At 43.6% G+C, this 21,766-nt stretch overlaps 1 protein-coding gene across 2 annotated transcripts; it reads right to left on the bottom strand.

Annotated features, from left to right (window-relative positions):
• Positions 1-1,773: 1,773 nt before the first annotated feature.
• LOC138246563 (chemerin-like receptor 1) lies at positions 1,774-19,773 on the bottom strand. 2 transcript variants are annotated; one of them, XM_069201241.1, is made up of 2 exons: positions 19,655-19,773; positions 1,774-3,610 (listed from the first exon to the last, which is right to left on the bottom strand). In XM_069201241.1, exon 2 carries the CDS (start codon positions 3,600-3,602, stop codon positions 2,490-2,492), a length of 1,113 nt encoding a protein of 370 aa, XP_069057342.1. In that variant the 5' UTR covers positions 3,603-3,610; positions 19,655-19,773; the 3' UTR covers positions 1,774-2,489. The 2 variants fall into 2 exon arrangements, with proteins under 2 accessions (XP_069057342.1, XP_069057343.1); XM_069201242.1 differs by having other exon boundaries at positions 1,774-3,607; positions 19,655-19,759.
• Between the last annotated feature and the right edge of the window lie 1,993 nt (positions 19,774-21,766).

Here is a 21,766-nt window from a genome sequence, read left to right as displayed (position 1 = left end):
TCTGATGAAGGTGTTGGAGATGGGAGAGAGGATGCTGCTGATTTCCTTCTGGCCCAGGTTGAAGATGTACTGTGGCCATAGGTGGGAGAATGGGAGTGGGTTGAGGTTATGAGGGTGGCTGTTTCCTGGATGGATAGCGGCTTCTAGACCATGAGGAGGTGGCTCGGGGAGTCCTCAGATGGGGTCAGTAGGTATTCAATGCTGGTGAGTTGGGGGTGAAAGTTGCTGTATATAGCTGTTATTTTGTCATGGAAGTAATCAACAAGTGAATCACAGAGGGCATAGGTGGGTTGAACTGTGTTTCCAGTGGCTGCTGGGTAGGAAAACTCTTTGATGATCTTGAAGAGTTCATTCGAGTGGTTGGAGCTCACCTCGATGTGTCTGAGTAGGATGATCTTTTTTTGCTTCTAAGAGGTGGAGATAATATTTGTTCAGCGCAGCTTTGAAAGTGGTCTAAACAGCGGGGTACCTGTTACTGCACCCCCATCTTTCCAGCCTTTTGCATTCTCTCTTGAGTGTGTGTAGTTCTGGGGTGAACCACCTTGCGGACCTGCTGGATCTTCTGGGAGCAGAACTCGTGGCTTTGCTGGTAATGTTGATGATCCATTCGGACAGATTGCGGGCGTCTTGTTCAAGGTTGTTGGAGAGGATGGGTCTGCAGGCCTGGAGCGTGGTGGTCCATTGGGTCTCTGTGACTTTTCCCCATCTGCGGAAAGGGGGATGTAAGGGTGTGTTGGACTGCTCTGGTCTGCTGGTTATGGTGAAGTGTACCAGGTGGTTGTCGGTCCATATGAGCTTCGTTGTGTCTTAAGATTTCATATTCAAACATTTGTGAAATCTAGAAAAAAGCTCCAAAATTTCAAGATTTTTTGACTACTGGAGGGCAGTGGTCCATTAGGTGTCTGTGACTTCTCCCCATCTGCCATAAGGAGGAGGTGTTGGTGTGTTGGACAGCTCCAGTCAGCTGGTATGGCAAAGTGTACCAGGTGGTGGTCAGTCCATGTGAGCTCCGTTCTGTCTCAAGATTTTATATTCAAACATTTGTGAAATCTAGCAAGAAGCTCTGAAATTTTATGATTTTGGGGCCATTAAAATCTTAGCAAAATTCGAATTTGCACATCTGTTACGTTGGTATGAAAAAAAATTATGGGAGGTAAAAATATTAGTGTATTTTGCCTACAAAAATATCAATGCATAAAATATTGCAAGTACTATTACTTCTGAGACCCCCGTTGGCCACAAATCAAATTGTCCAGAGCTTTTTCTCACAAAAGCGATTACACAGAAAAGAAATGAGGCCTTATGTTTAACAAAAACAGGATTCTAAATACAGAATGGACATTTGGACTATCCCTTGGCTTAAAAAGTCAGATACAGTACTTGAAGGAAATCAATTTAGTTCAGACAGATTGGTTAGTAACTTTATGGTCAACGCCCTTATTGTACTAATCTCAAAGAAAAATGTGATTAGAAAACAGGGTTTGTGTGTTCTAGATACAGGCTAGTTATGTAGGGTGGGATAAGCAGTGCACTTGTGGATGCATCCTGGCACGCAGATAGGATAAAGTGGAAATTATAGTATGATAAAAAGAGGCGTTAAACAACTCGAGTGACTCAAGTAATTTTATCAAGTTCTGTTGGAATAGCTACACTCAGAACCAGCTCCTGTTTCCTATGTGCTAGATCATTTCAGACAATGCAAATGGTTGATAAAAATATTGTCACTGTGGACTAAGTTGTATAACTTAACTAAGACTAATTAAGACTACTGAATGGGCTGTCACCTTTATTTGTATTAAGTGGTACAGACTAGGTCATACAAAATAAACAAATGTAAAAGTGCAATAAGTCCTCACAGATGACTTCCAGCCATCAGATGGTTGATGATGGCACACTTGAGCCCATTGAATGACATCCGGCTCCTGCTTGACAGATGGTGTTACAGTTCTGGATCCCTTGAGTGAAGCCCGACTATCATGGTTGATGGAGGCATGGTTGTGTTTTACTGAGAAATATCTAACTACCACTGGATCAATGCAGGAAGACAATGCAGAGCCTTTTCTATTATGTCTCAAGGACCCAAACTGGCTCTTCATCCTGATAAAGAAAGCTCTCCCACTCTTGCTCTTCCAGAAGGACTGCAGATCTTCTTCTTTCAGAAACATCTCATATGGACATGTGCTCTCACTCCTGTTCAGCAGGTATGCCTCACTCAGTCGTATGTAACAACTCTAAAGGTAGATCACAGATTGTAATGTCCTTTTTTAATTTCTGCATCCCTTTCATAATGTGATTGTATGCTTTCTTGACCTCTACCTTTGAACTTTATGAGGCAATATGTTTCATAGTAGATATATATTTGCACTTTAAATATTCCCGTAAATAGGTGCATATTAATAGCTGGTGTTACAATTGTCATTCAGCTATCAAATTGTTAATGTTAGTACATCTGTGATGACTCAAATGATGTCTCATCCTGACAGTTCCAATCATTTAGATTCCAGTGGCATCATCATGCTTTTCTCATCTTGCTGAACAGATGTGGTTCTACTCTGAGGAATAGTTGACTCTTCTTTAAAGGCCATCTCGAGCACTGAAAGTACAGATGATTTCAAAATGTTCTTGAAATCTCTGACAATGAACACATAAATGACAGGATTAATGCAGCTACTGAAATAGGCAAGGCTGGCTGCCACTGGTGAGCCAATCCTGAATATCCGCAATGTAAGACAACTACTTTGTTGGTCAAGGCTATTTCTTAACAGTAAGAAAAAATGGTTTGGAAGCCAGCAGCAGAAAAAGGACAGCACCACTGCACACATGATTTTGTAAGGTTTGCTACTCCTGGCTCGTTGGTTTCTCCTCAGCCTAAAGATGAGGATACCATAACACACAAAAATAATAATAAAAGGGAAGAGGAATCCACACAAGAAGTTGGTGAAGGTCAAAACAGTGTTTCTCATCTTCCTCACCGATGCTATTTGAGGATCACTGAAGTTAGTGGAGAAGGCATAGTTGTTATAACAGAGAGTCGTATTGTTTCTTGTTCTTAAAGTATCACGGAAAGCAAGAGCAGGGGAACTCATAGCAAGAGCAAGAACCCAGGTAGTCAAGGCCACCTTGGTTGCCATTCTAGGGGTTCTATGATTCTGTGACCAGACTGGAAACACCACCAACAAGCAGCGATCAACACTGATGACCACAAGGAAAAAGATGCTGGCAAACATGTTGAGAATTCCTACTGTACTGTTAATCTTGCACAGCAAGGTTCCAAAGGGCCAGTGGTAGTCCATGGCTGTGTAAGCAATGCTAATTGGCAGGAAGAAAGTGAAGATGAAATCAGCAATAGATAGATTCAGGAACCACACTGTGTTGACTGTGGTCTTCATTTTAAAGCCAGTGATCCAGATAACCAGACCATTACCTGTGACACCCAGGAGAAATGCCAGGCTAAAGAAAAACAGAGACAAGATTTGCAATGAATTCATAACACTAGAAACGTCTTCACATCGGGCCCCCTTTGGTCTCATAGGCTGTGTAGTGGTAATTTTGCGGAAGAAGAGCGAAGTGACATTCTCCATCAGAAGTGGTCCATCCATCATTTCTGCTGCTAAAAGAAAAACAGGAGGTTTAATATTGATCAGGATGTGCAATGAAGGTAAAACAAAACAAGAAAGGAAGACTAGTCCTAATATTTTACCAAACCCATGTATGATTCTGAAAATCATTATTCACATGCATGCTCCCATTCTAATTAATGTATGTTTTGCCCTGTTATTGTATTAGTTTATATAGTGTGATTGTACCAAGGGATAATTTTTAAGAAATAAACCAAAGAGGGATAAAGTGAGGGATCCGAGGAGCATGGCCTCTCAGTAAACTTCTCCTAGCCAACTTTGCTGCTATCAGCCTTTCCCGGTCAAAATTGGGAGGATATTTGATGAGAATATATGAAGAGAGGTGTTAGAAATCCTCCTGTACTGAAGTGTATGTGGCTAACTTTTCTTTCTCGATTATGTGCGTCCCTTCCACCTTTTTGTTCCTTGGGCTGTTGCGTGTTCTAACCTCCATGTTTATGAATGATTCTACATCTAATTTATAAATTGGTGGATGGCCCATTGTTCCTCCAGGCGGATGGAGTAAATAACTCCAACCTTCTGGCAGAGGGACCTGCCACCACATTAATATATAACCGACATGCATGCAGTCTATCACAATACATTGTCAGGATCCACTGTCAAAGTGGTTCCTGCCAACACATTTCACTGTTTGGTGCATGACTGCATCAGCATGGCACAGCTCTGCACCAAACAGTTTTCTTTTTTTACTTTTTAATAAGAAAATCCCAAAAATTGATTTTCGTTTTAAAATAAAATGTGATGCTCCTCTCGCCATGGGAGTAAACTCCCATGGCAAAGGGGATATTATTAAAATGTTACTGTCCCTCACCAGGGGGGATTGGCTGGTGTGTATGGACAGTAAAACAAATGGAAAGAAATGTTCCTATCCTGATTAGGTGGGTGGACATATAACAATTTCTCTGTCAGCCCTTACTCTGTCTGACCCCCAGAGAAGTTTGGATACAGAGCAGTTACTGTCAAAGCCAAAACTATGGTCCTCCCACATCTATTTCGGGGGAGCGGACCACTGTGTTGACCGTAAGAAGTAAGAATACTCTGTTGCTGGTGTGATGGAATATCTTTACACACTAAGGCCCATATTTATACTTTTTTAGCGCCGCATTAGCGCTGCTTTTTGATGCAAAAACTGCGCAAACTTACAAAATACAATTGTATTTTGTAAGTTTGCACCGTTTTTGCGTCAAAAAGAGGCGCAAATGCGGCGCAAAAAAAGTTGTATTTTGTAAGTTTTCGCTGTTTTTGCGTCAAAAAGCGGCACTAATGCGGCGCTAAAAAAGTATAAATATGGGCCTTATTATCTTATATGTGCTCCTCTCATGTCTTGTTGATCATAATCTGTTTTGTCTATTACCTGACATCTGAAGTTGGGATCATCTTCCAAAGTATTCACTACTTTCATTTTTTTTTTCTTTCTTGCCTTTCAGCCACAGTCATGGCTACTACTCCCTTGTATGGTTGTGATGCATATATATTTTTAGCCATACTAAATAAAAGGCTAAATTATTGTTCCTAATTTACGTTCTGGTATTTCTAATCTTGGACCTAAGTTACCCATTCCAAGTGTGATGTCCATCTACCCATCTATGCTTCTCTTTTCCCCCATTCATGGGACATACATAGTGCAGTCCATTGCATCTTTCCATACAGCTGACACAGGAATGCACGATTAGGCATGGGAAGCATAAATATTGTTTTTCATGGAATGATCTGGAGATGTCTATTTGTTGACTTAAATACCACTGTTTTGCTCACTACAAAGCCTACAGTTGGCTCTAAGCTTGAATATGTTTTCTTTCTTTGTCACCGATCACCACCATTCACAGCAATTTCTAAAATAAAACTTTTTTTTTTTTTAGTAGCAGACATTTCTGTTGTGTTATTCTTTATTTAATTCTTCTACTGCGTGCCTTCTCCCCAATGTGTTGGACAGTCATTGGCCTTCACTGGACAGAATTCAAAGGTCCCTCGGGTGCTTGAACTAGACACATTTATTTTTTTCTATTCTCTACTCGGGCTGCTTGGGAAGAGCTTTCTGAGCAGCCATTACCACAAAAATGAAACCAAAATGTCCCGACTGGCTCATTTTACTTACTCTGCATCAGTGCTTGGGGACATATCTCAGTCCTCTGAGCACTGACTGTGTTGGCAGAGGTATTGTTAGAAAAGGAAGAATCTAGCCTTTCCAGTTGTATTTATGCCCAGGTGACCCTTGCTTGGGGATCGCTACAGGAGATCCACCCACTTAGCACCAGGGAGTTTGAGGGAGCAGTCCCTTAGGCAAGGGTGAGTGCCCCAATTTTTTTTAATTTTCCTGGCCCTGTGGAGAAATGGGGGCGATTACCACCTGAGGGGGGCCAAAAAGTACATTTTGCACCAGTGTTAGAAAAAATAACATGGAAATATGAGGAGTGGACTATCTTCCCCCCTAAAAGAGTCAAATAGTCTTACCCCCTCCCCAAAAATGTTCACAACAGTCTTTCTGACTCCCCATAGGTGACAGATTAGAGTGCAAAGAAAGGAGAAGGATGGTGAGGTCTACCCTGGCATCAAGCCAAGTGGGGGAGACTTTAAACAGTGGCTTAGAAGTGCACCAGGTCCCCTTTCAGTTCCATCCTGTCTGCCGGGGTCCCAGTAGGGGGTTTGGCAGCCCATTGTATGGGGGCAGGCCACTGTCCTTTCAAATGTAAGTGTCAGGCCGTCCACCCTCCCAGCTCAGGAAGACCCATTCAGTATGCCGATGTGTGCAGGTGTGACTGAGCATCCTGTGATCAGGGTGGTCTGAGTGAAATGCACAAGGGAGCTGTCAACTAACCTAGCCAGAAGTGGATTGTAAGGCACAGAAGGATTTAAGTGCAGAGAAATGCTCACTTTCTAAAAGTGGCATTTCTAAAATAGTAATCTTAAATCCAACTCCACCAGTCAGCAGGAATTTGTATTACCATTCTAGCCATACTAAATATGATCTTGTTACTCCTTCCAGATCAGAATCTACCACTCAAACAGTATACGAGGGTAGCCCTAATGCTATCCTATGAAAATAGCAGGCCTCACAGCAATGTAAAACGAATTTAGGAGTTTTACACTACCAGGACATATAGAATACACATGTTCATATCCTGCCTTTTATCTACATAGCACCCTGCCCTATGGGCTACTTAGGGCCTACCTAAGGGGTGACTTATATGTCGAAAAAGGGGAATTTAAGTTAAGGCTTGGCAATTATTTTTATAAATGCCAAGTCGAAGTGGCAGTGAAACTGCACACACAGGCCCTGCAGTGGCAGGCCTGAGGCATGGTTAGGGAGCTACTTATGTGGGTGGCACAACCAGTGCTGCAGTCTACTTGCACATTTAATTTACAGGCCCTGGACACATGTAGTGCACCTGTCTAGGGACTTACAAGTAAATTAAATAAGCCAATTGGGGATGAGCCAATGTCACCATGTTTTAAGGAGAGAGCATATGCACTTTAGCACTGATTTGCAGTGGTAAAGTGTGCAGAGTCCTAAAGCCAGCAAAAATTAGGTCAGAAAAAGAGAAGGAGGAAGGCAAAATGTTTGGGAGTGTCCCTGCAGAAAGGCCATTTCTAACAGTGTCTTTCAGGAGGTTTGTCCCAATTGGGGAGGTTTCCCCAAATCTGCCCCCCAACCAGGCATACAAAGCCCATTAGACACCAGGCATCTTGAATTTGGGGGAAAGGAATAGGATGCGGGTGAGGAACCTGCCCTATTAATCAACCAAAACGAGAGAAACCATTATCACTATATAGCAGGAAAAATTGTATTATAAAATAATAGGGGTGTTTTGGTTCAGTCTGACATTAGGCCCTACCCTCACTCCTAAACGCTTAAACAGTATTAAAATATCACATTCCAATGCCAAGTGAGAGCACATTTGATTATTTTGAGTGATCAATATATGGGCCAGGAGAGTGGGATTAAAATATCATCCCACTTGCCATGGTGAATGGCTACACCATGTGAGCTTGTGTAGGCTGCCACCAGTGGAAACCTACCAGACCCAGACATTTCTGAAAACTTGACACCTGGGTGAGTCAAGGGTGCTGTGCTTCTCTACTCCACTTGGGTGGCTGAACCTAGTGCCTGCTACAAGAATGAATCAAACCAGGGCCAATGGTGTAGTGTCTTGCAAGTTTTATGACAGGAACGCTTTACTCCTGTAGCAGTGTGACGCAATCAATAGAATGCAATGAAAGCTTAGTTTAAAAACTGGGGAGTTTACAGGTACATGCAGAGGAATAAAGATGTGTTTTGCAGCTCCGTGTGTGGCATCGCCATTGGCAGATACCCAGACTGGGGAAGACGTCACAAAGGGTAGTCCTCGCATATGGGGGTCAAACCTTGATTTGACCATTCCTGTCGAGGGCACTAGAGCCAGACTCACTGGAGCAGAAGTTTTACTGGGACAAGTGGGGTATAGCTGGATGATAGGAAGTTTGTGAATTTCTGTGGATTCTGAAAGTATCCATCACATAAATATAAGGAGAATGTGTGATTTTATGGAATGTCTGAGGGTTTGTGGGACATTGTGGGTAAGGAATCCTTGTGAGATCCACACAAGGCACACCACCCTGGAAACCCATGGGTCTCTAATTTTTAACAATGTCTCTGGTTGGTAGGTTTCCATGGGTGGAGGCCCAGAACATCCCAAAATACCGCAGCTACTATCACTGATCTTTCCAAATAGAGCTTTAGGCCATTTTGTGTCAAGGTTTCTTGGCTCACTAACACAAGTTTAGTAACATTACTATCTGGAGATATGTAAGGATCTTTGGGTGGTATGAATTCCCTCAAACACTGGAACATTCTTGCACAGATATGTGAGCAAAATGTGTGCTTTTAGTCAAAGTTTGAGGTATACTGTACAAATGCTTCTGGGTTGAAAAACATGTTGATAGCCACGCAAGTCACCCCACCCCGGATTCACCTGCATGTCTAGCTTTCAAAATTGTGCAGGCATGCTAGGTTTCTCTAGGTGCCAGCTGAGCTAGGGCTCAAAACCCACACTGAAAAAAAGGATCAGTTTTCAGAGGCACAAGGTGATGTACCCATGTCGAATTTTAGGCCCTTTCCTGTTGCGGGTACAAGGCTTACCCACACATGCAAAGTATAATTTCTAATAGAAGGCTTTGATAAAATGCTTGGTGATAGGAAATGTGAAGATCTTCACAGATTCCAGAAGTTTTCATCCCAGAAATGTGAGTACATGTGTGTTTTCAGTTAAAGTTTGAGGTTTGCAAGGGCTTCTGGCTAAGAAAACATGGTGAGAGCCACACAAGTCACCACATCCTAGTTTACACCAAGTGCTGTTTTTCAAAAATCTGTAGGTTTGATATGTTTCCCTATGAGCTATCCAAGTTACTGCTGAAAATCCACAGCTATCCACCTTGCACAAAAATGGTCAGTTTTCCGTAAAAAAATGTGATTAATCCATGTTGTGTTTTGGACCCTTTCCATGTCACTGGCCTTGGCCTACCCACAAAAGTGAGGTATCATTTTTATCAAGAGATACCTGGGAACACAAAATAGCAACATGTTTATTATTACCGATTAGATTACCCTGCATTTGTGCCTTTCAAATGTAAGCCAGTGTGCAAGAAAGAAGAGATTTTAAAACATGCTTTGATTCTGATGCTAGTATTGGTACCCACGAATGCAGAAATGTACACATAACCACTGCTTTTAAACTCAGCATCTGATGTACAGTAAAGGAAGACATAGGTTTCCTTCACACCCATTTTTCATGTAGAATATTTTACCAGATGAATTGCTCCATACTGGGCACACAACGAAAAACCATTGTAACGTGCAACTCAGTTGATGGCTCTGGGTATCTCGGTGGCTCTGGGTATCTCGGGTCATTGGAAAGCCTACAACACCTATCTATCCAAACAAACAGAAGAGTCTAGCAGATGTAATGGTACATTGATTTTGCAAACCAGGCTTTGTGACAAGAATTTACAAATGAAAATGTGGTCATTCATTTTTTCCTACTCATTTTTAATATGTTTATATTTCAAAAAATGTTTTTTTGGGGAAACTTTGAGGGAGCTATGCAAATGAACCCTTGTTAAAATCATAATCTACTTTTCTGTAATCTATAGCTTTCTGGGTTTCACACCAGTTTCTAACACAAACCAGAAGTAGGTTGAAAGTACAATAATTCAGAACAATTATGCCATTTTTAGGGAAAAAACTGACACTTTTTTGATGAGCACTTTTTCCTATTTTTTCCCCACAATTTTTAATTTGAGTATATGTTGGCCATTTTCTCAGTCCCCTCCAGGGTATACATAAACGCTGGGTACCGTTAAAATCCCCATAATTTTTGGAAAGAGGGAGCAAATTTGTCATTGAAAATTTATGTGGAAAAAAGTTATGGATGCCTAATCACAAACTACCCCAAACAGCCAGAAAAGGGTTCACCACTAGAGTGAAAGGGTCTCAGCAGTGAAGGGGTTAATCTGGAAGGTAGAGTTCATCCTCAATTTCATGGAAGGGCTCCAGAGGATGATCACTCAACATAATTGTGATATCCAAGAATCTTCCTTTGTCCACGTTTGTGTCTTCTTGAGTTTTAACATTTTTGGATATTGAGACCCTCATTTTGACTTCCGTGGTCAGGTCACTGCCAGTGAGATGACCTTCCTGCAGCCCCTATGACGAGTTTTCCTCCGGGTCAGCGGGAAACAGCCCACAACATTGATGCCAGCTCATAATTGAGCCGGCAGTAATGTTGCGGTGCGTAGGGTGCACCAGCACTCGTCGTGCTTTTCACTGTCTGCAGTTGGCTGAAAACTGCTCTGCGAACCAAGAGTAACTGGGGCCAACCTGACGGTCTGTCGGCCCCATGTGCATCATCAGTCTGCCTGACTTTATGGCTGCTCCTACTACATTCTTCTCCACAGCAGCAAATCTTGTTCAGCGGTCCTTCAGGTATCGAGGTATCCAAGCACCTGGAACTGTCTATGGCTTCAGCCTCCCTCCTTGTACCATTGGAGATTTTCGACTTCCAAAACAGACTTACGGGGTCATTATGACTTTGGCGGTGAGTGGTAATGTGACGGCAATACCGCCAAGAGGCTGGCGGTACATACCGCTGCATTGTGAGAATGGCGGGTTGGCTGCAGCCAACCCGCCACTTCTCCACTCATACCACCATGGCGGTATCAGCCGCCGGGCCAGAGATGTCAATCTCCAGCCCAGCGGCCGGCATAGTACCGCCGGTGGCATTATGAGCCTGCCTACCACCATGGTTTTCATGGCATTAGCAACGCAATAAAAACCATGGTGGTAGGCCCTACCAGTGACAGAGAATTCTTTCCCTGACACCAGTAGGCGGCACCCCCCCAACATACACCAGACACCCCCCTCACCCACTGCATCCAAACTCCCCCTATCCCCTCCGATCCTCACACTCCCTACACCCCCCCATACACGCACCATGCACTCACCTGATCACTCACACTGGCATACATACATTCATATACGCATACTTCCAGAGACATGCTCGCACACATTCTTACACACAATCACACTGACATGCAGACACGCACTCACTTCACCATTCTTACATGCATTCACTCACATGAATAAAACCACGCAAACAACACAACACACACAGACACATTCACACACGCACTCAGACATTCATGCACACACTCAGACACACACACAACACCCCCCACCCCTCTCAACTGTCGGAAGCCCAACTTACCTTGGTCAAGGAGGTCTTCCGGCAGGAAACGGCAAGGGGTGCTGCTAACGCCAGCAGTGCCCTGCCAGCAGAACACCGCCAGGCCATATCACAGGTCATGATACGGTTGGCAGGGTTCAACCGGTGCGGTAGTGCTGGTGGTAGAAGCACCAGCTTACCACTGTCCGCCAGTATGATCACTGCTGGATTTCCACCCTTCTTGTAGAGGAAGTCCGGCAGTGATCATAATATGGCAGACGGATGGTAGCTGCTGTGACAGTATGTTGTCACCACCACTGCAGCGGTAGGTGGTTTTTACAGCCATTGTTATAGTGAGGGCCTACGCTGAAATCTTCACGGCAGCTTTGACCTGATGCCCCCTCCTCAGGCACTGCCTGCAGGCTTGCTCCCCTGAACTTTACCACCTTAGAACATGTTTCTGGAAAATGTTTCTAAATCTGAAGGTAAGCGCTGACCGGGCTCCATCGTAGTCAGCCATATTTTTTTACTTTGACCTGGTTGTTCTGGACTAGATGTCCATGGTTGCTGCTTTGACCTTTTAAGTGCTAGTCTACAAAAAAAATATATAAACAAAATTTGTTAACTCCTTGTTTACTTCCTGTGTAAAAATCTCAAATGGCACTAACATTTAGATATAGCATTCCTGTAGTCTCCATTTGTCAACCTCTAGCCTCATGGCTTTGGCTGTTGCATCTTGTCTTCTTTGTAGTATATAATCATTGATAGACCTATACTGCTCAAAAGGAGCGGCAGCATTAAGAAGGTGGAGCCTTTACAGTGACTATCATTTCATGCTCATTGATCCTCAAGTGATGCTCGACTTATAAAAAATGACTATTATGAGTGCAAATCCAAAGACAGGTAACCAGCATGTTGTCGACTACTGCTCCTTTTTTTTTTTATAAAGTCCTACACAATTAGATTGATGCATTGCACTAAACACAGTATTCTTCATCAGCCATGGCTTTGAGAATATTACTGTCATTGTCAATGGCAGTAAGTCCAGTGCTGAGATCTTTTGGGTAGGGCCATACTTAAACTTTCATGTTACATTTTTCCAAGATGTTAGCAGCTATATGTTATTTCTCTATTGAGAACGCTGCAACTGCTGCATGGTGCTGAATGCTTCAAAAAAGGAGAGACCATAGGCTAGCCTTTGCCTTAGCCCTTGAAGGAGGCACGGGGGAATTGATAAACATTTAGGGATAGATGTACAAAAATGTAATTTTGTATTTCTTAAATAGCGACTTCATAGAAATCGCTATTTGAGAAACACAAAATGCTATGTACAAAGATACCGATTTCCTAATAGCGATTCCTATGAGGAAGAAATCCCATTGCATTTGAGTCAATGGGCCAGTTTTGCATTTCCTAAATAGCGATTTCTTAGTAAGAAATCACTATTTAGGAAATGCAAAACCAGGGATGACAATGGGAAGAAGGCCTTCCTTGATGCACACCAAAAATAGGGGTGCAGTTGTAGAGCACACATATGCCTAAGGGGCATGTGTGTACTCTATTTCAACTTAAAAAAAGCACTTTGAGGTGCTTATTTTTAAATTGCACCTGGTTGCCACTGACTTCCAGTCAGTGGTAATTGCATCTCCAAAATGCCCAAATCACATTTTGGAAATCCATAGTACATCATAATAGGAAATGCAAATAGGATATCCCTATTTGCATTTCCCATTCTGGGAATCACAAATTGTGATTTCTACAGGGTAGAAATCGCAATTTGCGATTCCATTAAAGGGCTTTGTACATTAGAAGAGCCCAGTCTGCATTTCTGAATGGCCCGAAATACCGATTCGGACCGTTAAGAAATGCAAACAGGCTTCGTACATCTGGCCCTTGGTCGCTACCTTGACCACTGGTCCATGTCTGACGTGAGATGGATGGATTGACCTGCACTCTATTTCATTTGTTTGCCAACCAGGTTTAGTACTTGAGTATGAATTGCAGGCACAACCACAGCAATAAAATAGGTGCTAATAGGTCCCTTCCATTTTATACCAAATAATCGAAATGTTATCTGCACACTGAAGGCTAGCTTTCTGCCAACTTTGGTGTAATTCCGTCCAGTGGTTTGGGCTATAGTCATGTCTAAAGGTCCCATAGGAATTAACGAGGGAAACTCAACTTTTTTGGGACCTCCTTTTTCTCGGGCCCCACTTGACGCTACCTTGACCACTGGTCCATGTCTGACGTGAGATAGATGGATTGACCTGCACTCTATTTCATTTGTTTGCCAACCAGTTTTAGTACTTGAGTATGAATTGCAGGCACAACAATAGCAATAAAATAGGTGCTACTTGGACCATTCCATTTCCGACAGAGGGTAACTACAAATTCCCCAAAACTCTCTCCTTCCACCAAAGAAAAAGGCAGGAGGTCAACCGCTATCATTTTAGCCAGCTTCCCATTGAATAAATGGACGGGCTCATAGGTTTGGTGCTATGACGACTGAACGTAGATTTGACAGTGGGTTGATAATTTTCTTTGTGAGAATATCTTCACCAGTGCGGTGGGCAAGCTGCTTAGATACTTTGGGGTTACTTTAACCCTCTTTGTGCCTAGTGATATTAGCATGTGATGTCCCACCTCACCTTCACAATGTACCATTTTTAAATTATGAAAGATTAACCTGTGATCAATATTTAGTTAACACTGTGTACTATTCATCTGACAAAACTGAACAAAAACACTCTCTTCTGGTGTTAAAGGGGATTGAGATAAAGTTATTTATCTAAAAAGTGGCTAAACTGCACTACAAGTGACTTAAGAGCTGGGGTTCAAACCCCAGGTTCGCCTTATGACTAAATTGTGTGATCCTAGTCAGATCAATTGACTTCAGATGTCAAATGTACTTGATAGTGACATTTGAGAGCACTTTCAAGTAATTCAGTTCAAGATGAAACATGCAGAAAAACCTCATATGCTTTAATAGCCTACAATGTTCCACCATCCATAGCAATAACAGTGGCCATGATGTAAGGGACATCTAACAGTTGTTGCACTCTGTTCACTCATGGCTTTAAAGTTCATGTTTTGAAAAGTTTCCATTTCTTTATCGTGGATACTCACTAACATTTTCCAGGGGGCCTGTGGAGTGACGGAGGGCCACATTTATGCCAGCAAGGTGGCAGGTGGCAAATGGCAGGTCGGGGTTGGGAAAATGTAAGTTAAGCATAGAAGAAACGAAGCATGTACATATAAAGGCTGAATTGCACATTGACCTGGGATCAATCACGGCTCTTTCACTTGACCAAATTGTCTGATTCTATGCAGTTGTTTTATTTAGTAAACAACCACTGTTGTGCTCAATTCTATATTAGAATATTAGACAAACAGAGCCACCATATGGCAGACTGTCATAAGCACCAGTGTTGACAATTAAGTGTCAATACCAAACACTAGAAACGACAGGCTCAATTTAAGCACTGATTGTGTTTAGTTTGATAAACCATAATATTGCCCATGTAAAATAGCAACATAGGCCAGTCAGAGGGTAAACAGAACAACTGACATGCCTCTTAGTTCATTATTTGCATTGTTTCGAGGTCTGGGGCAAGCATGAGTGCTTATAAGTTCACATTTTGCAAACTATCACTTAAAAAATACTTCGCAATGCACTGATATATTCTGATGTACTAATCTGAAACGCTTCTGTGTGTTAATGAAATACACTTTTAGTATTTTTTGAAAAGGTGTTATCATATTATTACATGTTTGTTGCAATATGTCTTTAACAAATTAAGATGTTTCTATAATTAAATGATGCAGGGCTCCTTAGTTACTTCCTTTGTTTAACATATTTCTCAATGGTTCTCTTCAACTCACATTTCTCTTCAACTGAAGCTCAGAGGAGACCCTTGACACCCTTGTGGGTGAGTAGCTGTGCTTCATAAACCCTGATTTTATTTGAATGTTAGTGCTTTGTGCACACTGATCTTTACTATGATCTCACATTTTGTTTGGTATGTAATTTACATCCTAAGTATTTTGAAGATTCTGTATGTTTTTGGTGCTTATAGATGAGCAAGATCACTTGCAGTTCATCCTTGGCTCAACTGCAAAACCATTCTCAGATACGAGCAGAGTGGGCAAGTGGCCCGGGCACAAATTGTGTAGGTTTGGGTAGCAATGATGCCCTCCACACCATGCTCAATGGCATCAATTTACTATTGAACAAGGACATAATGTGCCACCAAAATGTAGCATACCTAGGCACAATCACATACAGAGCATAATTAATAAATAATACAATATAAAAAACAATGCACTGATAAAGTAGTCAGATATGGTCTCTTCTCGGATGTCTCCTAACAACTGACATTTTGTTCTCAATTTGTGTTCTGAAGTTTGACCCTTTTTCTGATTTTTTACGTTCTGTCCTGCCCCATGCCAGGTGGTCACCCTATCAGATTGCAGTTCCATGCTGCGCCAATCCAATAAGTGGATGGAATATTTGTGACAGGGTCAAACCCTCTCACCCTTGAGATATGCATTGGGTTCATCTACCTATCTGTATCTCATACTAAGGGCCTGTGATAAACTGGGTTGTTGGTTGACTGGGATGTGAGAGCCTGACTATGCACATTCATGCATGGATGGTTACATATGTACACTCAGTTTATGTAAAGTCACAACAGAAACAGCTGGCCTTCTATACAAGTGTGCTGTGTTTCACACTTATGTCTGTAGGAGGTTGGCCTGGTTTGTAGTGGGTACCTATGTTACTTACACCTTATACCAGGTCCAGTTATCCCTTATTAGTGAAATGTGGGCAGTGTCTAGAAGCCAGGCTCTCTAGGGCTGGCTGTACCTGAGCAGCCAAGGCTTATCTGGGAGACATGCAAAGCTCATGCATTACCACTGTAGTAACACAGTACTTACACACTTGCAAGAAAATACTCAGTGTTACAAAAATAAAGGTACTTTATTTTAGTGACACAAATACCCAAAATACCATAGAGACTATATTCCCTTAGGAGGTAAGTAATACACCAATTATATACACTAGTATGCAGAAGTATCAATAAAAACAGTTAGAAAACAGTGCATTTAGTAAAAGTCACAATAGTTAGAAATGGACCTAGGGGGAACACAAACCATATACTAAAAAAGTGAAATGTGAATGTCAGTTTACCACCTAGGCAAGTGTGGTGTGTAGAGGGGCACTGGGAGTATTAGAAAACACCAACGTTAAGTAATAGAAGCCACCCCAGAGCCCAGGAAATCAGGGGTAAGTTTCCTAGAACACACAAGAACACGAGAAAGAAGATAATGCAAGAACCAGAAGAGACTGCAAGACACCAACAGTGGATTCCTGGACCTGAAGACCTGTGGAAGCGGGGGACCAAGTCCAAGAAGCACAGAAGAGTGCAGGGAGGACTCTACCCAGAGGGTGCAGGCCAAAGGGGGCTCTCAGAAACTCAGAGAGCACACAGAAGACCAAGCAGCGTGCTCAGGACTCCCACGTCATGGGGACAAAGAAGGTGCAAAAGGAGGCCCACGCAGCACGACAAAAAAGGATCCCACGTCACTGGAGAACCACTCAGGAAGCTGTGCATCGCAGGAAGGAGTGGAGAGGACCCGCGCTGCACGGTGCATAACGAACTTTGTGGAAGGTTGCCAACAAGCCTTGGCAACTGCAAAACATGCGGTGCACTGCTGTACTGTCTTGCGTGGAGAGGCAAGCTCTTACCTCTATCAAAGTTGGACAGTAGGACGTCAGGACCGTCGGGCCACTTCAGTCTACCACCCGTGAGGCAGGATCCATGCAACTTGTCAGGAGAGCCAGTCGTCATTGAAGAGAGGTGCCTGCTGAAACAGGGGAGTGACTCCTTCACTCCAAGGGAGATTCCTTCATTCTTCTAGTGCAGGCTGAAAACAGGCTATCCTCTAAGGATGCACGACCATGAAACAGTTGTAGTTGCTGGCAGTAGCTGAAGATACTATGTTTCAGAAGTCATTGCTTCTTTGTGGCAGTTTGTAGAGTTCCTTTAGGGTCCAGATGCAGTTTCTTCAGTGAGAAGGTAAAGTAGAGGATGCAGAGAATTCCTGCTGGAGTCTTGCAATCTTAATCTGAAGACTCACCCAAAAGAGAGACCCTAAATGGCCCTGAAAGGAGGATTGGTCAGCTAAGCAGGTGAGCACCTATCAGGGGAGGGCTATGACGTCACCTGCTGGCACTGGCCACTCAGATGCTCCCAGAGTTCCCTGTCAACTTGGAATCCAAGATGGCAAAACCCAGGGACCCTCTGGAGGAGCTCTGAGCACCACCCCTGGGGTGGTGATGGACAGGGGAGTGGTCACTCCCCTTTCCTTTGTCCAGTTTCACGCCAGAGCAGGGACTCGGGCTCCCTGAACTGGTGTACATCAGATTAAGCAAGGAGCGCACCAAATGTGCCCTTCAAAGCATTTCCAGTGGCTTGGGGAGCCTACCCTTCCAGGTCTGTAACACCTATTTCCAAAGGAAGAGGGTGTAAAACCCCTCTCCCAAAAGAAATCCTTTGTTCTGCCTTCCTGGGCTTGAGCTGTTCAAGCAACAGGAGGGCAGAAACCTGTCTGAGAGGTGGCAGCAGCTGGGGCTGCCTGGAAAACCTCACAAGGCTGGAATGGCAATACTGGGGACCCTTTAAGGAGCCCCCAGAGCGCATGGGATCATACAACCAATGCTTGCAAAAGCATTGGGGTATGATTCCAACATGTTTGATACCAAACATGCCAGTACACATGTGAAATGGCGTCCCTGCAGTCAAGAAGTTTGGGAAATGGTCCTGGAGGTCGTGGGGGCACCTCCGCTAGTGCAGGGGTGCCCTCACACACAGGTACTATGCACCCTGACCTCAGGGCTGAAGGGACTTTCATAGGAGTGACTTATAAGTGACCTGGTGTAGTGTAAATGGCAGTGAAAGGGTGCATACACCTTTTCACACAAGCTGCAGTGGCAGTCCTGCAGAAGCCTTTGCACGGGCTCCCTATGGATGGCAAAAGAAATGCTGCAGCCCATAGGGATCCCCTGGAACCCCAATGCCTTGGTACCTCAGTACCATATACTAGGGACTTATAAGGGGGCACCAGTATGCCAATTTTGGATGAAGTGCTGGGTTACCAGTATGCAACAACACAATTTAGAGGAGAGAGAGCATAATCACTCGGGTCCTGGTTAGCAGGATCCCAGTGAACACAGTCTAGCACACGGACATCAGGCAGAAAATGGGGGTAACCATGGCAAAAAGAGGGTACTTTGCTACAATGTCACAACCAAGAAATATCAGCTATTCTGGCTTCATCCTTATGCCTCACTTCTGTCCCATAGATTGAACAGTACAGTGTTTTTGACGTTCAGTACCTTCTTGATGTATTTAAATATCTATCTGAGATGGATTTGCTTTCAACTCTACCCTTTGATCATCTACCTAGGCGCCCCCAATATTTAGGGCTGGCCAGGTATCTTTGGAAATTCTGACTGTTGAAACAGTCAGCACCTGCATCCCTTTCTCTCTCATTAAAGACAGATGCCTTGTGCTCTCTAGCTGCCCAGTCCCATTCTTATCTCATCTATTCAAGGTATTTTTCGCTCCATTCTGGAATTTATTGTCTCCTAAAAACCAGGACTAATAATCCCATAATGGAAGGAAAGTGACTGGACTGAAACTTGAGAGCCCTGCTTACCAATTATGTTTTTCCATCTCACAAACTCCCCTCAGTGTTTAAGCAAAACATACCTTAATGTGACACAGCATAACCAGTGCTTAATTCGTGGTTGTTGTTTCCGGTGCTGAGCACCGGCACTTATTTTTGAGGCCGGGGCATAGTCTTCTGCCTCAAGCATTTGCTGCGAGCAAAATACACATATGGGGAAGGCGGAGGAAGAGAAAAACGAAAAAGCGTCAGAAAGGAAGACAGTAAAAAGCTGCAAGAGTGAGCTGGAGGGGCAGGGAGTGGCTGTATATGGATTGAAGAGGCCCGAGATAGCTTCAGGATTACGCTGCCTCGGTGTTCCCTTTTCACACATTTAATTGCAGCAGCCGCGTGTTTAAAAGCAGGGCTTTGGGCACCGGCACCTTTTTATTTACAAATTAAGCACTGAGCATAACATATCCCTATAGGTTTCTATTCATGGTGGTTTAGGGTAGATATTCTGCTCACGAAGCATGGCCTCCTGACCGCAAATGTATACATATTTCAACTCTCCACCACATAATTAAAAGAATCATTCACATGTGCTGTCCCCACGTAACCCTGCCCGTACATTCTCGCGATACTTACCCTTTTGAGACTGCTAAGGGTGAGTTGATTTTTCAGCGGCTCAGCCTCGGAGACCAGTCGTCCAAAGTGTTGCTTCGCCTTTGACGTGCAAATACTCAGTCCAAACACGGACAACTACGCAGTCCAAACACGGAGCCTGTCAATGTCCGGGGCAGCCAACCCTCCCCCTTAGCGGTGCCCTCCCTTGAGGGCGGCTCCATCCATCAGAAACGGATGCTGTTTTATCATAGATAAGGAACAGTTTACTTAGCTTCAGATAACAACAAGCGATCTTGGAGTACGATAGTTTGCTTAATTTGTAAATAAAAAACGTGCCGGTGCCCAAAGCTCTCCTTTGAAGAACGCGGCTGCTGCAATTAAATGTGCCAGCACAGAATACTGAGGCTGTCTAATCCTGAAGCCATCACGGGCCTCTTTAATCCATTGACAGCCACTCCCTGCCCCTTCAGTTCACTCTTACAGCGTTCTGCTTTCTCCCTTTGTGGCGCTCTTTCGTTTTTCTCTTCCGCCGTCTTTAACATATGCGTCTTTTGTTCGCAGTAAATGCTTGAGGCATAACAATAAATGCCGACCCTTAAAAATAAGTGCCGGTGTCCCGCACCGGAAACTATCGACTCAAATTAAGCACAGACTTTACAACTGCAGATTTGGACATTAAATCTGGTCAACAAAGAGAAGGGCAACGTCACCCACATTCCCTGAACACGTTTCCAGTCCTGGGATTTCATTTGACAGCTTTGTGTGTTCTGGAAGTAGTCGTTTCTGGTTGCTTCCACTTAAAGGTGGGCGAACCAACAAATCGCCCTTTTACTCTCATCTGCACACTTTCAGCGCATTGTGATAACGCAGCATGTTTAACAAAAGTGCTAGGGATAGCAAAAGTGGCATCACACATCTTTTGATCCTTAGGACATCATGGAGTGAACTTCTTGTCCTGTCTTAATCTCATCAGCAGGTCTGCTGGGGCACTGGAGCGAACACAGCTGCAGTTATCCAAGAACCCTGCCTCTAACACACCATCACTAAGACGACCATGGGTAGAAATGGCAGAGCCAGGGTAAACAAAGAGCAAGAGAGAAGTGATACTCCTAAGGTAGCTCAGTGGGTCAAGGACCTAATAAACTGAATATTTTTTTAATTATTGCGATATCTATGTAGCCAGCAGGTCACAGCTTTAAATTCCAACAGGGTGACTATGCAACTATTAGTTAAGTCAACGCAAACCTTGTAATAACACCTACAGAAACCTTAGTGCATATTATACCAAAACTATACCAGGTTTTATCCAAGTAAACTGCCAGAGCCAAGCTTCTGAAATTACCCTCCACACAGTCTCAGAACCACCTCAAGGGTTTTACAACCCCTAAAAAGCCCCCTTCATGCTGGACTTTCCACCCCAGGAGTCCATAGTAAAGTGTTTCACTGCTAACGCCTGCACTTCATGGGCATCTTCAGACCATGAAAGGGCCATTGAGACAGACCTCTTGAACCCAACAAGACCTACCAGTTACATCCTAGCTCTGGAGGTCGTGGCAAGAGAAATCGACTGGAGAGAAGCAAGCTGTTTTTTAGGGTTGAGCCTGCGTCGCATGCGCTTGTGCATGCGTTTTGCTTGCGAGACACTTTAGTAGTTAAAAAAGAGCTTGCAGCCCCGTCCATGTCACGTCAGTGTCTTTCATTGGTTTGTGGACATGCCTGTTAAAATTTGCTACTTTCATTAGTGGAAGGCATGCATACGTCATGCCTTTTCCGGTGGTTAGCCCTCCTCGAGCGCAGCAACCAAGTACTGAAAAACACGCGAGGCTCACTGTTTTCCATCCAGTTTGTGGACTACTTTTGATCTTTTTCGCAGCACAATCTCGCTTGGCAGAAGTTGAGCGCTTTCCATGACATCGACCCTGTTATATAGTTAATTGCACTTTTGCAGTTTAAGTAGATAATTGCACTTTTGCTGATAGGTTTCTGTTAGACTTTTCATCCTTGGCGTGGTCTCCCTTAACTTTTTGCCTCTGTTCCCCAGGTTGTTGATGTGTGCTGGACTCAGATTTTACTGTTTTGTTACTCTGGGCACTTTACCACTGCTAACCAGTGCTAAAGTGCAAGTGCTCCTGT

Source organism: Pleurodeles waltl, chromosome 7 (assembly GCF_031143425.1).
Source record: "Pleurodeles waltl isolate 20211129_DDA chromosome 7, aPleWal1.hap1.20221129, whole genome shotgun sequence".
Taxonomy (NCBI): domain Eukaryota; kingdom Metazoa; phylum Chordata; class Amphibia; order Caudata; family Salamandridae; genus Pleurodeles; species Pleurodeles waltl.
Note: the sequence above shows the minus strand (reverse complement) of the source record. Positions and strands in the feature narration are given on the sequence as shown.